Genomic DNA, 15,786 nt, shown 5'->3' with positions numbered 1-15,786 from the left:
GAGTTATTTATATATTTTGGATATTAACCCCTATCAGACACAGATTTACAAATGTTTTCTCCCATTCAGTAGGTTGCCTCTTCGTTTTGTGGATAGTTTCCTTTGCTGTGCCAAAGTCTTTTAGTTTAGTATAGACACACTTGCTTATTTTTGCTTTTGTTGCCTTTACTTATGGTGTCAAATCCAAGAAATCACCACCAAGACCAATGTCAAAAAGCTATGTTTTCTTCTAAGAATTGTATGGTTTCAAGCCTTACATTCAAATCCTAATCCACTTTGAGTTGATTTTTGTGTAAGTGGTCCAGTTTCATTCTTTTGCATGTGGATGTCCGATTTTTCCAACAGCATTTATCTTTTCCCCATTGAGTATTCTTGGCTTCATCATAAATTGACCATATATGTGTGGGTTTATTTCTGGGTTCTCTATTCTGTTACATTGCTCTATATATCTGTTTTTGTGCCAATACCATATTGCTCTGATTATGATGCAATTACTTTGAAATACAGAATGAAGGCAGGAGTATGGTATCTCCAGCTTTGTTCTTCATCCTTATGGTTGCTTGGGCTATTTAGAGCCTTGTGTGGTTCCATTCTGTGAAAAATGGTACTGGAATTTTGATAGAGATTACATTGAATCTGTAGATTGCTTTGAGTACTATGGACATTTTAACAGTATTAATTCTTCTAATCCATGAACAGAGGATAGCCCTCCATTTATTTGTGTCTTTTTCAATTTCTTTCATCAATGACTTTTGTTTTTAGTGTACAGATCTTTCACCTCCTTGATTAAATTTATTCTGAGCGATTTTATTCTTTTTGATACAACTGTAAGTGGGATTATTTTCATTACTCTTATAATTCATTACTGAATTCTGTACTCTACAGCATTAATGAATTTATTAGTTCTAAAAGTTCTTTGGTGGAATCTCTAGGGTTTTCAATATGCAATTTCAAGTTATCAGCAAACAGACAATCCTACTTCTTCCCTTACAATTTGGATACTTTTTCATTCTTTCCTTGCCTAATTGCTTTGGCTAGGGCTTCAGTACTACGTTGAATACAAGTGGCCATAGTGGGCATCCTTGTCTTATTCCTGATCTTAAAGAAAAAGCTTTTGGTTTTTCACTGCTGATTATGATGTTAGCTGTGGGCTATCGTATATGGTCTTCATTATGTTGAGGTACATTCCCTCTGTGCTCAGTGTGCTGAGGTCTTTTTTTAATCATAAATGGATTTTTTTGTCAAATGCTTTTTTGCACTTAGTGACATGAACACACAGTTTTTATCCTTCATATTGTTATGTGCATATCACACTGATTGATCTGCAGTTGTTGAATCACTCTTGCTTCCCTGGAATAAATCCCTCTTGATCAAAGTGTACGATGTACACTTTTAATGTACTATTAAATTTAGTTTGTTAAAATTTTACTGAGGATTTTTGCTTCTATGTTCATCAGGAATACTGGCATGTATTTTTCCTTTTCTTGTAGTGTCCTTGTCTGGTTTTGGTATTAGGGTAACGTTGGCCTTATAAAAATTAGTTTAAAACTGTTCCTTCATCTTCAACTTTTTGGGAGAGTTTGAAAAGGATTATATTGGTATTAATTCTTCATTAAACATTCAGTAGAATTCACCAAAGTCTGGGCCTGGACTTTTGTCTGTAGTGAGGTTTTTGATTATTGATATAATCTCCTTGCTAGTAATCAATCTGTTCAGATATTCTATTTCTCCATGATTCAGTCTTGGTAGAGTTTACGTTTTTAGGAATTTATTTCTTCCATGTTAACCAATTTGTTGGTATATAGTTGTTCATATCAGTCTCCCATGATCTTTTGACTTCTATAGTATAGTTGTAACATTTCTTTCATTTCGAATTTTGAGTCCTCTTTTATTCTTGCTGAATCCAGCTAAAGACTTGTTTCTTTTGTTTATAGTGAAAAAAACCCAGCTCTTAGTTTCACTAATCTTTTCTATAATCTCCTTGGGCTCATTCATTTATTTCTGCTCTTACCTTTTTTATTATTATTATTTCCTTCCTTCTACTAATTTTGGGCTTAAGTTTGTTCTTTTGCTAGTCCCTTGAGGAATAAAGATAGGTTGGTTGTTTGCTGTACAGCAGTGATTAACACAACAGTGTAATTCAACTATACATCAATAAAAAATAAATTTTAAAAAAGATAGGCTGTTCGTGTTTATGTTATTTGTTAAAATAATCAAACTGTGTTTCACCCTAGACATACAAATTATTTGTTTTAGGTTTGTATTCCTGTGGAGTATCAAGAGATATTCTGGATTTCAGCTCACTACTAATATTTCTTTTTTATCGCCTCTGACAGATTCAGAATATTCATGTTTATGATGTCTAAGACAATAAAATTTTGCTGCCTCTTCATTTATAATAATATAATAAAATTAGTTCTTGCATTTATAAATATCAAAACAACAGATACTACTAACGCAAGAATTATAGTGCAGTAACAACGAAAGGAACCAAAATAAAAACTATTTAAAACTCAACTATTTAAAAAGCTGTAGTAATTTAAAAAATCTGAAGATAATGATAAACAGATGATTCTTTGAAAGCACAGAAGGCTCCAGCTTCACAAGGAATGTGCAGTGGAGATACGCCACTAAGACCCAGGCTGGACAGATCATGAGTGCTGCAAAACCAGACCCCACTAAAGCCCAGAAAATCAGCTGAACTAATGAGTTCACACTGAAATGTGTATTATTAGCTTTTACCACTTCTCACATTTACTATTACATCATTCACTGACTGATAAGGAAGAGTTTAAATATCTTATCAACCAGTAGAGCCATCCCAATGTAAATAGCTTAAAAGCAGTCCTGGTTGTGACAGTCACACTAAATAGCCCTAATTTTTCTCTAAACTGTCACTCTTAGGACCACTGATACTTTCCATTCTGAAATAATGCCAACTGGAACACAGTGCTATTCAATTTCTTTTTAAAAGCAAAAATTTCCAAAAAAGGAGATTTCAATAAAATACAGTCTAAGAGGGGAAACCATGATGAAGAGTTTTCCACAGTAATGCTGCTAAATTTAAACCACATTGCCAGCAAAATATTTACCCATCAGGCATCATCACCAACCCCACCACAACGATCTACTATTTACAGGTTAAGTAAGAGTAAAATCGTTGCCCACCCCCATCACTGAAAAGTAAATGAACAAGCATAAATCGACCTAAATTCTAAGTCATATTATGCCACGCTCTTTGTTGAACACCCTTCAATGTTTCTCCTTGGGGAAAAAAAAATTTTTTTCTTCCAACCAGAACCCTAAGAGTTCCAGACCTCTCTGCTGGCCTGACTAACTCCTTTTTATTCTTCAGCTTGAAGCTCACAAGACACTTCCTTAGAGATCCTTCCCCATACACCCAGACGAAACTCTGCATCTCCTCTTCTCATAGCCCCTTATTCTTTTTCTGCACCATGCTCTTCAAAATGTGCAGTTAAGAATGTATCCACATGATAACTTACTGTTTGCCTACTCACAAGACAAAGAGCTCCATGCAGACACGTTTTGGTCCCTATAGTACATCCGATACCTAGAATGATGCCTGGCCACAGAAAAGGGCTAGATAAATATCCGTTGAACACAAATGGAAATAAATTGCTAAATGCCCAATATCTATGTAATAGACCTGCTAAAAGTAAAACAGGGCTTCAGGTTTGTTTCGTTTTTTTAAAACACGTTACATAACAGGAGAAATATCTTTGAGTATTACTATTTCAACAGCAAATATGTACACAAATGAGGATTATAAAAATAGTGATTATACAAATAGCAATTACACAACAGTGGCACACACTTGCCACCCTCACCTGACTTAGCTTGGATGCTGGGATGCATAGAAGATTAAGAGGGCCCATTTTCCAGCTGCCACCACCATCAGCAAAGAGGTCTCCCTGGTCTCTCCCCAGACTGTGGGGCAGAAGGAATGATTGTGGCAGAGGGAAGAAACAACCTAGTCAAGAGGCCAAGCCTTCCCGTTCTAAGAACAGTAACCACCCCCACCCTAATAGATCTCACTTGTACAATTCCACTCAAAGATGATCCTTTCATTACCCATATTGCAGCATTAGAAATTCCACAGCAAAGCATGTGCTGGTTCAGGTCAAACAGCTTTTGCCAAGACGACCACATACCCAGGCCTTCTGATGGGAAACAGAGTGAGTGGGAAGGAAGACTTGAAACACACTAACAATCATGGCAAGTAAGGACAGGCTAAAGGACTGTAAGCCCTGATGAAATCAGATAAGCAAAGTATATGCATACACGAGAATGAACTCGAAGTTATGGTAACAGTAGAGGTTAAGTGACAGTGGACTCTCAAGTCCATCATATTAGTAGGGAAAGTGGAACAGAAGTGACAGTCTGTGAAACTGAAAAGTTACAATTTTTCAATTTATACCATGGATGTGTTTTAAAAAAAAAGGTTACACCATGGATGCTCCTATATGGCTGAATGGGGCCTGAAGAGTCAGGGAGACTGAGCTTGGGCCTGGGTCATGGAAATATGCAGAAGAGTGGGCTATAGATCAGAGAGGTCCGGAGGAGGAGGCGAGGAAGGAACTTAGATGAAAAACATAGGGTTACAAAAGAAGAGACTGAAATGGAAGCAAAATGAAATCATTTCTAGTGTCATGAACTAAACAGATGGAAAAAGAGCATCCTGGGGAAAAACTAGGACTCAGTTAAGGTGAGGTAGAGGAGCAGCATTTGAGGAAAAGATTTAACACATGAGACTTTGTCCAGGGCCAACAGAGCAGGTGGCAACAGGAGCAGCCGGGCAATGTCGACTGGGGGTGGGAGTTCAAAAGGGAACAGAAAAACAGGGATTTGTGACTAAGGTACCAGTTCAGGTAGGATGAAGTACTGTGCATGAGGCCCTGGACATGCAGGTCCCAAGATGAGTAAGGGAAAGGCAGTATGGGCAAGTGATCAGCTCACGATAAAAATGTCAGGTCCACTCATCTCCCTTGGTCATGCTTGACGGACCCTGTGCACACCTATCGGATTCTCTTTCCTGAAAATTAAAAAAGTGGAGCCACTTTATAACACCCTGGAAAGAATATCTACGTTAACTCCTGTGAACACTCTGGTTCACTTCTCTCACAAAACCTGGTTACTCAAAATCTCCCCCAATTCAGAGAGCTAGCTGCATCCTAACCTTTAATAATGTCTCCACATTTCCTTTTTTTGGCATGATATAGCCAGAATTATTTCTGCTGCTTGTAACCAAAATACCTTCCCTGAATCCACATGGCTCCTGCCCATCACAAACTCATTTTATAAATGAGAAACGGAGGCCCTGAGAATGCATTTTTTTCCAGGTGGTAACACCAAAACACAATTTCCCCTACTATTAGTATTCTCAATGATACTTTTAAACAGATTTAGACCGCTTCCAAAAGATTTATAATCTAAATATCATCAGATAAACTCCAGATACAAAGGTAAAATAGAAAAAGCTAAAACTAGAGCAGATGGAGGTGGGTAAAGAGTGAGGAAGACACATGATATTCTAAGAGTAGCTATTGGAAGGTATATTTCATATCCTACCATAACATGAAGCCTAAGAAACCAAAGATTTCTATAATTTTTTTAAATATCTGAAGCCATTGTATCAATATAAAATCTGTGATTGAAAAACGGAGACATGAAAAGGTACAGAACCAAAAGGAGAAAAGATAAATATCGATCCACAGACAAAATTATAAAGACCATGTCTATAATAGCAGAGTATTTTTGGCACTCATCACACGCTTAAAAACATTTGGCTTGGTATCCTTCCCCTCCAAATATTTTTGGACTATAAAATATTTCTCATAATTCTTTGACTTTCCAAGATTCTGTTGCCATTTCACTTCCTCCTTTTCTCAGAATCAGTAAGGCTGATTTCCTCTGTTTACCCTAGCGAGTGTCCTTCCCTGCCTAAAACTTGCACCTTATTTCCCTTTCTCTAGCCAAAAATATGGCCACTATGTATTATTCTTTCCTGTTTCCTTGGTATTTGATAGATTCTGGTCTAACCATTCCCTCCCTAATACAAAAGATTCTTAATTGGCACAATCTCGCAAACTTCTTCCATGGCACTGCTTCAGAAACAACAAGAACTTTTAAATAAAAAGGTTAACAGAGGTGACCTGTTTCTGAGTATAAATACCACATATGCTTCCATGAAGCTGTTCATTTCTCTTTGAACCGCTGGTTTTCAGCAAAAAAAAAGAAAAGAAAGAAAGAAAGTCTCTTATTTATTCCAGATGGTTCAAACCCATTATGATAAATATATACAGCCAGTGCCCCATATAAAATAACTTCATATAGATATAATTATTTTCTAAAAAGTAAACTATACACATTAAGTAACATGTTTAATTAAAAGAAAAATTGTTATAAAATCTAATAGGTAGACTATATAAACCAGAATGGAAACTCAGGCTTCCTCTACACTTACAGATCAGAAAACAAATGAAATATTCATAAAAAAATGAAAAAATATTCAAAAAAATGTTCATTTTTTTTCCACTTGTAAAATCATTTTATTGGTATAAATATACATATGAATAAAATACCTCAGCCTGTAATGTAAGTGAATATTTGTGAAATGTCTTAAAAAGTAGTATTTTGATTTTTTACAGGTGTCAAAGTATTCTCTCTTAATCACACATTAAAAGCTAATATGCAGAACAGAAATTAAAGGCCTTCAAAAAACATGAATATTCATAAAACCTCATTCCAATCAACTATATACATTAATCTGGGAGCATGGTAGAATCAGCCATGGGCCTTTCACTCGGTTCTTAACTCTCTTGTTGGTGGTATCACAAAGGTCACCGTACCAAATTTCAATGTACAATTCCACGTCGGGAAGGAAGACGTTCCCCATGGGAGAATGTAAAAACCATACCCAAGATCTGATATATATAATTTATACAAATTATTAGTGTGCTCTGTTAATTACAGTGTGCAATCGCATACATCAAGAATAAATTGCTCTATGAGTCAAGTGCAGGTTTGACACAGGTACATGGCAGCAGTACCCCACAGTCAGCTGGATGGTGTTACTCATGAGTATGTGTCCAGTTACCTCGTTTACCTCCCCACACTCATCTGACGGGGCAACCTGTAGCTGCCTCAGAGAAATTCAAGTAGGGCCCATGGGATAATGCTGGCATTTGTTGAAGGCAGATGAAGGAATGCATAGAATGCATACTTCTTCAATTACAAGAAGAAGTATGTATCATAGACTTCTTATTGCACTTAGCTCTATTTACTTCCAATCTAATAATTACACAAATTCAATTCCATGTACATGCAAATTGTGTGAAAACACCCACTACTCAAGTAACAGAGGAAAACAGCAAATCTTAATGAGGTTTATACCAAAATTTAATACAGAACACTCTTCAGGAAAAGGAACATCGTTTCTCTCTCAACCACAACTATCCTCAATTGATATATGCTGACGCCACTACCTCCTAAAGCAGTGGTTCATATGGGAGGGGGTAGGGGACAGAGGGAAAGGTGTGTCCACCCTCCTGGCCCCCAGAGGACACGTGGCAAGTTTGGGAGACAGTTTTGGTTGTCCCAAAAGCGGTTGGGGACATGCGGGTTGATATGCTACTGGCCTCTAGCAGGTAGAGGTCAGGGATGCTGTGAAACACACAATGGGCTGTGTACACGACAGCCTTTCACAACCAAGATTATCCAGCTTAAATGGCTGAGACACTGGCCCACAGAGAAATGAGGCTGAAAGGAAAGAGCAGCTGACAAGGACACCCACGATTCACTGTCGGCCCTCCCCATTCCAAGGAGTCCCCTACCTTGGACGCCTGTGGAGTGGATATCACATGGACTGTGCTGGGTTTGACTCCGTTAGCCTTTGGCCGCTTATAGAGAGCAAATCTGCTTTTCCTCCGGCCTCTGTCTCCATTAGGTAAAGCACCATTGTACCTATAAACAGAGATGAAAGAGTTCGTTTATTTGTAGATTTTTAAAGGCATTCAGAATAAAAGTCTGATAGAATTAAGGGAAAAGACAGGAATGCTCATAAAGACTTGTCCACTAACCACCCCACAAAAGGGATACAAAACAGACTTAGAGACTTCGGCTGTAATGAAATTCAAATCACTTCCAGAAACTTAATTTAAGAGTGATATACCAAGTAATTATAGGTTCCTTATTCTATAAAGTCAGACTCTTCAAATCTTTGCAGAAGAGACCAAGTATAAATAAGCAAATGAGAATTCTGCAGAGGCTCTATTAGCGCCAGCTCAATTCAACAAACGTCATCCTAATGGACCCTGGAGAAACACTAGAGAAATATTTTTAAATGAATTGGTTAGAAAAGAGCATACTAATTAAACCTCATCTCTCACTCTCAAATCATCTTAATGTCTGCAGGATCTTTATTTGTAAGATCAAATTTAGTTGCTTGCATTCTTAAAAGTTCCAAATTCTCTACCTCCATTCCAATTGCTATTTGAACCCTATACTGTCAAGTTAGCGAAAGCTAGCCTTAAAAATTAAACAAAGTATGCCTCTATAAGGTTGCCCATTAAAAAGCCCAAAGGTATAAAAGCAGAGTTTTAGTCCACAAACTATCAACTATCTTAAAAAGTCACCTGGGAAATAGTACTTGTCCTTAAGCAGATTTCCCTAAATTAATACCGTAAGCCAGTGACCCCCAACCTTTTTGGCACCAGGGATAGATTTTGTAGAAAACAATTTCTCCACAGACCAGGGGGTAGGTTGGGGGGATGGTTTGGGGGTGACTGTCATAAGAAGAACACAACCCAGACCCCTGGCACGAGCAGCTCGCAGTAGGGCTCACTCTCTTATGAGAATCTAAGAAAGTGAAGTCGCTCAGTTGTGTCTGACTCTCTGTGACCCCATGGACTGTAGCCTACCAGGTTCCTCTGTCCATGGGATTTTCCAGGCGAGAATACTGGAGTGGGGTGCCATTTCCCTCTCCAGGAGATCTTCCTGACCCAGGGATTGAACCCGGGTCTCCCGCATTATAGGCAGACGCTCTACCGTCTAAGCCATGAGGGAAGAATCTAATGCCATCTCAAATCTGACAGGAGGTGGAGCTCAGGCTGTAATGTGAGCAATGGGGAGCAGCTGTAAATACATATGAAGCTTCACCTGCTCACCTCCTGCTATGCAGTCCCCCGTTTTTTTTTTGGGGGGGGGTGGTGGTGGTGGGGACCCCTGCCTGAAAGCCAATACCAGTGTTTAAAAAGAACGCAGGTGTGCAAGAGCATTTCCATTTCACCTGTATTTTCTAATCTAGATTACAGGTGTCTGTACATTCTGACTTCTGTCTCATGCCCTGTTTATTCTCCAGCTCCCTCTTGGCAGAAGTTCTTTTGAACAGAACCAAAAGAGGAATTGTTGCAAATTTGTGTGGATAAACATGACAACTCTGAGGCTCCCGCCAAGCACCAAAGTCAGAGGTGACGTGGGTGGCGGCTCCACGCTCTCCTGTAAGTCCTGCCTTTGCCACTCGCCCATCTTACCCAGAGAGCACGGTGGGCAGTGTGGCAAAGGGGACACGAGGCCCAAGGCGAACAGCAAAAGTTGGAACAAGGGTTTGCGGTGTTTGTTTTACTATTCTGTAGCTGCAGTATGATAATGGATTTACATTACCAGAAGTTATTCCTGCTGTGTTTTTAACTGTTTCCATCTCCATCATAAAGGAACGTCAGCTACAGAAAATGTCTCCAGAGTACAGAAATCATTTGTTTCAGGTCTTACTCCTCTCCTTTTTTAGAGCCAAGATCAGAATAATGGACATGATTTTCTTAAACATACCTGTGATCGCTACTCTAACAAACATATCCCTGATTAAACAACCATTATAAATCAACTGTGTCTTAATATATTTGTACATCACTTACACCAGGATGAGCGCCCTGTATCAAGAGAAACATATGTGAATTAAAGGCAGGGTCTAAACAATTTAAAGGGACGTTTTCATCACTGTGGCCTGGAACAACTGGTACAAGATCTGGCAAGGTGTCCTGTGCCCCTTACATTTGCCCAGCTCTCCGCTGCACCTTTCTCTCAACTACACACTGCTGAAACTAGTCAAAGAATGTGGCAGATGCTTTTTAAGAGACCTGCTCACTATGACATCCCTTCTAGGAAATCCAGCCCTGAACACCCTAAGGTAAGCCCAGTACTACATCTGAATGAAATGGCCAGGCCAGCACCCTCCCCACTGAGTGGCTGGTGACAGACGTTTGGTCCAAATTGGCCAATGACAGTCTCATGTCAGAAAACACAAAGCCGGGACCCAGAGACAACCCACCAGTCTGTGTGGATGGCCAGAGCTGCAAACTGTAGGCGTCGGAGCTGTGGGGATGTCAGAGTCTGTTCTGTGATGAAGCAGCAGAGAAGTGAGGAGCAAAGCAGATGAACAGGGACAAGAAATGAAAAGAGATGCAAAGAGGATCCTTAAGGGTGTCTCTTGGCCCAAATGTACTCTGACCCCTGTTCATGAAATCCTTTCTGGTTTTAGCTAACTCAGATTGGTTTCTTCTACCTACAACCCCAAAGCCATATCTAATATAAAGATGAAAACACAAAAACCAGGAATGTCAACTTAACATATACAGAAACATTTTAATTTCAATCGGCGGAGCAGAGACGCACAAATATGGCAAGAAATACCTTTTATACCTTCAAATAAATAAGTAAACCCCTCTTAGTCACAGGCCACTGAACCAGGACCAAGAGAAAGTTGTATCGCCAAAGATAGGAGGAGAGAGACTTTGAATGGCATGTCATCAGTTAAGAGGCCAGTGTGATTTGGAAAAGAATGGGTCTTTGATGACCTCACCCTTCTTCAGAGCAAACCAGCCAAGTAAACACAAGCAAGCCTCTCCAACACGGAGCCTCACTCAGCACCTCCTCTCTCTTTCTAATCTTCTCCTCATAGCCGAGAACCTTGAAACAGGACTCCACCCGCACCACCCCAATTCCAACCTTGAGCACACATCATCTGCCTCCAAATCGAAAAGTACATTTGATGATGTCATCTACCCATCATCCAACTTGCCGCCTTATGTCTCTCAATGGCTCTCCTATCAAGGTACACAACATGGTCAATTAAAAACAGCCAGAAGTTCCCATTACTTCTCCCAGGGACCATGAGTCTAACTCCATCTCCCCACACCTGGGCTGGCCTTAGTGGCTTATTTGCCAACAGGATGGGAAGGAAGTGACATGCTGAGACTTGCAAAGCCAGGTCTTGTAAAAGCCTTAGAACTTCTGTCTCTTGGGAGCTCAGAGCTGCCTTGTAAGGAAGCTGGGACCTCCCATGCCAAGGAGGCTACATGGAGGTGGCTCCAGTCAGCAGTCCCAGCTGAGCCCAGCCTTCCGACAGCCTGCTCAATTAGCACACGTGTGACTGAAGCTGCCGTGGCCCCTCCAGACCAGCCCATCCATCAGCTGACTACACCAGCTGACCTAGGTTGATCCCACATGGGACAGAAGAATTGCCTGGTTGAGTACTGCCCAGATTCCTGGCTCACAGAAATGTTGCAGGAAGGGGGACCTCTTCCAGGGTCCGAGAGTGGGCTCCTGTCTAACACTTGGAAATGAACTGTCCAAGGAGACACGCGTGCTGACAAAGTAAGAGATTTTTATGGAGAAGGAGCACCCAGGAGAAGAGCAGCAGGGTAAGGGAAGCTTACCTCTCCAGAACAGGAGAACTGCTCTGCCACCTGGCTTGGTCTCAGGTTTTATGGTGATGGGATTAGTTTCCCGGTTGTCTCTGCCCATTCATTCTGACTCAGAGTCCTTCCTGGTGGTGCATGCATTGCTTAGCCAAGATGGATGCCAGCGAGAAGGATTCCGGGAGGTGGTCAGACACATGGTGTCTCCTTTTGACCTTTCCCGAATTCTTCTGGTTGGTGGTAGCTTATTAGTTCTGTGGTCCTTACCAGGACCTCTTGTCATAAAACAACTCATGCAAATGGTTACTATGGTGCCTGGCCAGGGTGGGCAGTTTCAGTCAGTGTGCTTCGCCTAAGAGAATCATGTGTTAAGTACCATGGTGGATGTGTTCATCCCCTAGGTCTGGCATAGATGATGACGTCTGCGACAAGCCACACCCTTCAGCATGGTCTCCCTCTCCTGGTTTCACAGCCTCCCCTTTGACCTCTGATCTAATGCAAGGCAAGCACTGTCACCAAATCTTCCCCATGCCCTTCTCACCTCCCTGCCTGGTCCCTTCCCCACGCCACCCTTCTACCCCCAGAATGTGAATCCATGTCTAGCACCTGCCTTAGTGCCTGCAACAGGCACTGACACCTGCCAAGCCAGCTACATGACAGACGGTCTGTCTTTTGTGCAGCAGAGCAGAACCCAGACAGACAGATGAGATCCTGCTCATAAAGGCAAAAAGTTACTATCCTATGAAAGAAAGTTAGAATGTTCTCTGGCCTGGCAAGGTTTTCAGCCAGCGACTTTGTAAAAACAAGATTTCCAAGCGCTGCAGGCACATCTGTTTCGGCTGCTGCTGCTGCTGCTGCTAAACAGGGCCTTTCAAGCTTCACATTAAAAAAAAAAAATCTGGAGACTTAAAAAAAATTCCACTTATTGAATAAACGTGTGATGAAAACGTAGCTCATCGTATATGCAGGGCAAATAATTAGTAAAGGTATTTAGAAGCTGCAGAGGACAATGAAGAACACTTGTAAGAAACCTCACAAAGTAATATATGGTTTCTTTTGGTTTAAAATCCAGAGTTCACACATTAATTCTTTTTAATGGCATTTGCTGTGCACTTACTATGTGCCAAGAAACGTTGTGAGGGAGGCTCCTAGAGGGCAGTAAGAGGCTCAAATGACTGAACCACACATAAATCACATGGCTGGAAACGGGCAGTACATAAAATGTGCTCAGTCATGTCCGACTCTGTGACCCCGTGAACTGTAGCCCTCCAAGCTCCTCTGTCCATGGGATTTTCCAGGTAAGAATACTGGAATGGGTTGCCATTTTCTACTCCAGGGGATCTTTCTGACCCAGAGATCGAATCCATATCTCTTGAGTCTCCTGCATTGGCAGGCAGCTTCTTTACCACTGCATCACCTGAGAAGCCGAGAGGCGGCAGGCAGCATGCAAATCTATACCCAGTTTTGTCTGACTCCAAACTGTGCACTGTTTCCAGTAGCCAATACTGACAACTTTTAAATTCAAGGCACCTCCTGGCAAATGACACAAAGATACATTCTTGAGAAGACACCTGCCACCTAAAAAATGCATTTGTCAAAAAGACTCTTCTATAGGAAATAACAGCAAGAGAGGGCATGCCAAGGGCTTCCAGAACACTGCAGAGGCATCACACTGGATCTTAACCAGCCTGAACTCACAGAGCAGCACCTATGTGGACGGGAATGAGAACGTGAGTTACAGGAGAGGAGGCGCTGTCAGCACCAAAGGCCACATTCCAGAGGCAGCCTCGCTTCCTGTTACAGACTGAAGGTGCTGCCCTCCCTCGAAAGCAACATCTCTGTCACCAGCACAGATAAACCACAAGCAACTACTGTAACTGAGACACTGTGGATGAACAGGCCTGGGACACCAGAGGGAACAGATGTGTAAACGAAGCGAGGAGTCTGAGAAACCCCATACCTTGATCCCCACGTCCAGGCGTGCATGTCAATTCACCACAATAGTGAACACACTAACACACTGCTCCAACTGTGCATAAGAAGGTACACATAAGCCAGTAAGTAAGTGCCTGACACTGGCTTTACATCATTCAGTTCAGTTCAGTCCATTGCTCAGTCGTGCCTGACTCTTTGCGACCCCATGAAACGCGGTACGCCAGGTCTCCCTGTCCATCACCAACTCCCGGGGCTTACCCAAACTCATGTCCATTGAGTCGGTGATGCCATCCAACCATGTCATCCTCTGTCATCACCTTCTCCTCCTGCCTTCAATCTTTCCCAGCATCAGGGTCTTTTCAAATGAGTCAGCTTTTCGCATCAGATGGCCAAAGTATTGGAGTTTCAGCTTCAACATCAGTTCTTCCAGTGAACACCCAGCACTGATCTCCTTTAGGATGGACTGGTTGGATCTCTTTGCAGACCAAGGGACTCTCAAGAGTCTCCTCCAACACCACAGTTCAAAAGCATCAATTCTTTGGTGCTCAGCTTTCTTTATAGTCCAAATTCTCACGTCCATATATGACCACTGGGAAAACCACAGTCTTGCCTAAATGGACCTTTCTTGGCAAAGTAATGTCTCTGCTTTTTAATATGCTGTCTAGGTTGGTCATAATTTTCCTTCCAAGAAGTAAGTGTCTTTTAATTTCACAGCTGAAGTTACCATCTGCAGTGATTTTGGAGCCCAGAAAAATAAAAGTCAGCCACTGTTTCCACTGTTTCCCCATCTATTTGCCATGAAGTGATGGGACCAGATGCCATGATCTTCGTTTTCTGAATGTTGAGCTTTAAGCCAATTTTTTCACTCTCCTCTTTCACTTGCATCAAGAAGCTCTTTAGTTCTTCTTCACCTTCTGCCATAAAGGTGGTGTCAACTTCATATCTGAGGTTATTGATATTACTCCCGGCAATCTTGATTTCAGCTTGTGCTTCTTTCAGCCCAGCGTTTCTCATGATGTACTCTGCATATTAGTTAAATAAGCAGGGTGACAATATACAGCCTTGAATGCACTCCTTTCCCAATTTGGAACCAGTGTGTTGTTGCATGTCCAGTTCTAACTGTTGCTTCCTGACCTGTTTATAGGTTTCTCAAGAGGCAGGTCAGGTAGTCTGGTATTCCCATCTCTTTCAGAATTTTCCACAGTTTATTGTGATCCACACAGTCAAAGGCTTTGGCATAGTCAATAAAGCATCATTACAGCCTCATTATTTGCGCTATCATATGTATCTGTTGGCTTCCTAGGTGGCACTAGTGGTAAAGAATCTGCCACCAGTGCGGGAGACATAAGAGACCCAGGTTTGATCCCTGGCTTGGGAAGATCCCCTGGAGGAAGGCATGGCAACCCACTCCAGTATTCTTGCCTGGAGAACCCCATGGACAGAGGAGCCTGTTGGGCTACAGTCCACGGGGTCACAAAGAGTCAGACACGACTACAGAGACTATGCACACACACATTTGGATTGGATGGTCTTTGAGGAGTTCCTGTGTCTTTGTGTACCTCCCCTTCACCTCTACATGGTACCTTAAAACCAAGGAAAGTCTCAATGAAACAGTCACCATGTTGGTATGGAAATAATGATAATCGTTTAAGGGATCAAGAGAGGATTTCTAGCTCCAATTCTTTTCCGAGCTCATGCTGTGAACTTACCTAAGATGAGACTGTTTTCTCAGCTACAAAGATAGCAACACAGAGTTACAATTTCAATATTAAAAAGAGATTCCCAAACCTCTTTCAAACATTTCAATTCGATATGGACAAGGCATTTCCTCCAACTCAAATACCAGGATCCTGTCTCAGAAGGGTGAGGCTGTGGCTGTCCAAAGACCCCTCAAGCCTTTACGGCAGCTGAGGTGTAGCTGTTGATACACTCGCACGTTGCTTTTTGTCTTGAGGTTTTCCAGCTTCCCTGTACTGCAGTATTTCCCAAGGCGAAACATTAAAACATTCTGTGTTATCAGGAACACAGAACTGCTCCCACACACAGTAGATTTTCAGCCCTTCTTCTGGGATATATACACCCACACACCCTCACTCAGCCTCTCTGCAGCAGAAAGTACAGCAGGAAGGCAATGGAG

At 41.5% G+C, this 15,786-nt stretch overlaps 1 protein-coding gene across 1 annotated transcript in view; it reads right to left on the bottom strand.

The window, feature by feature from the left end:
- The window catches only part of PELI2 (pellino E3 ubiquitin protein ligase family member 2), a 200,075-nt gene that overhangs the window by 137,905 nt on the left and 46,384 nt on the right, over positions 1 to 15,786 (bottom strand). The window contains exon 2 of the mRNA XM_070797647.1: positions 7,854 to 7,983. Within this exon, the coding sequence (XP_070653748.1) occupies positions 7,854 to 7,983 (130 nt within the window). The remainder of the gene's footprint in view (positions 1 to 7,853; positions 7,984 to 15,786) is intronic.

The sequence above is a fragment of the Bos indicus genome, chromosome 10 (assembly GCF_029378745.1).
Source record: "Bos indicus isolate NIAB-ARS_2022 breed Sahiwal x Tharparkar chromosome 10, NIAB-ARS_B.indTharparkar_mat_pri_1.0, whole genome shotgun sequence".
NCBI classification, from domain to species: domain Eukaryota; kingdom Metazoa; phylum Chordata; class Mammalia; order Artiodactyla; family Bovidae; genus Bos; species Bos indicus.
This window is presented reverse-complemented; position numbering and strand designations above follow the sequence as displayed.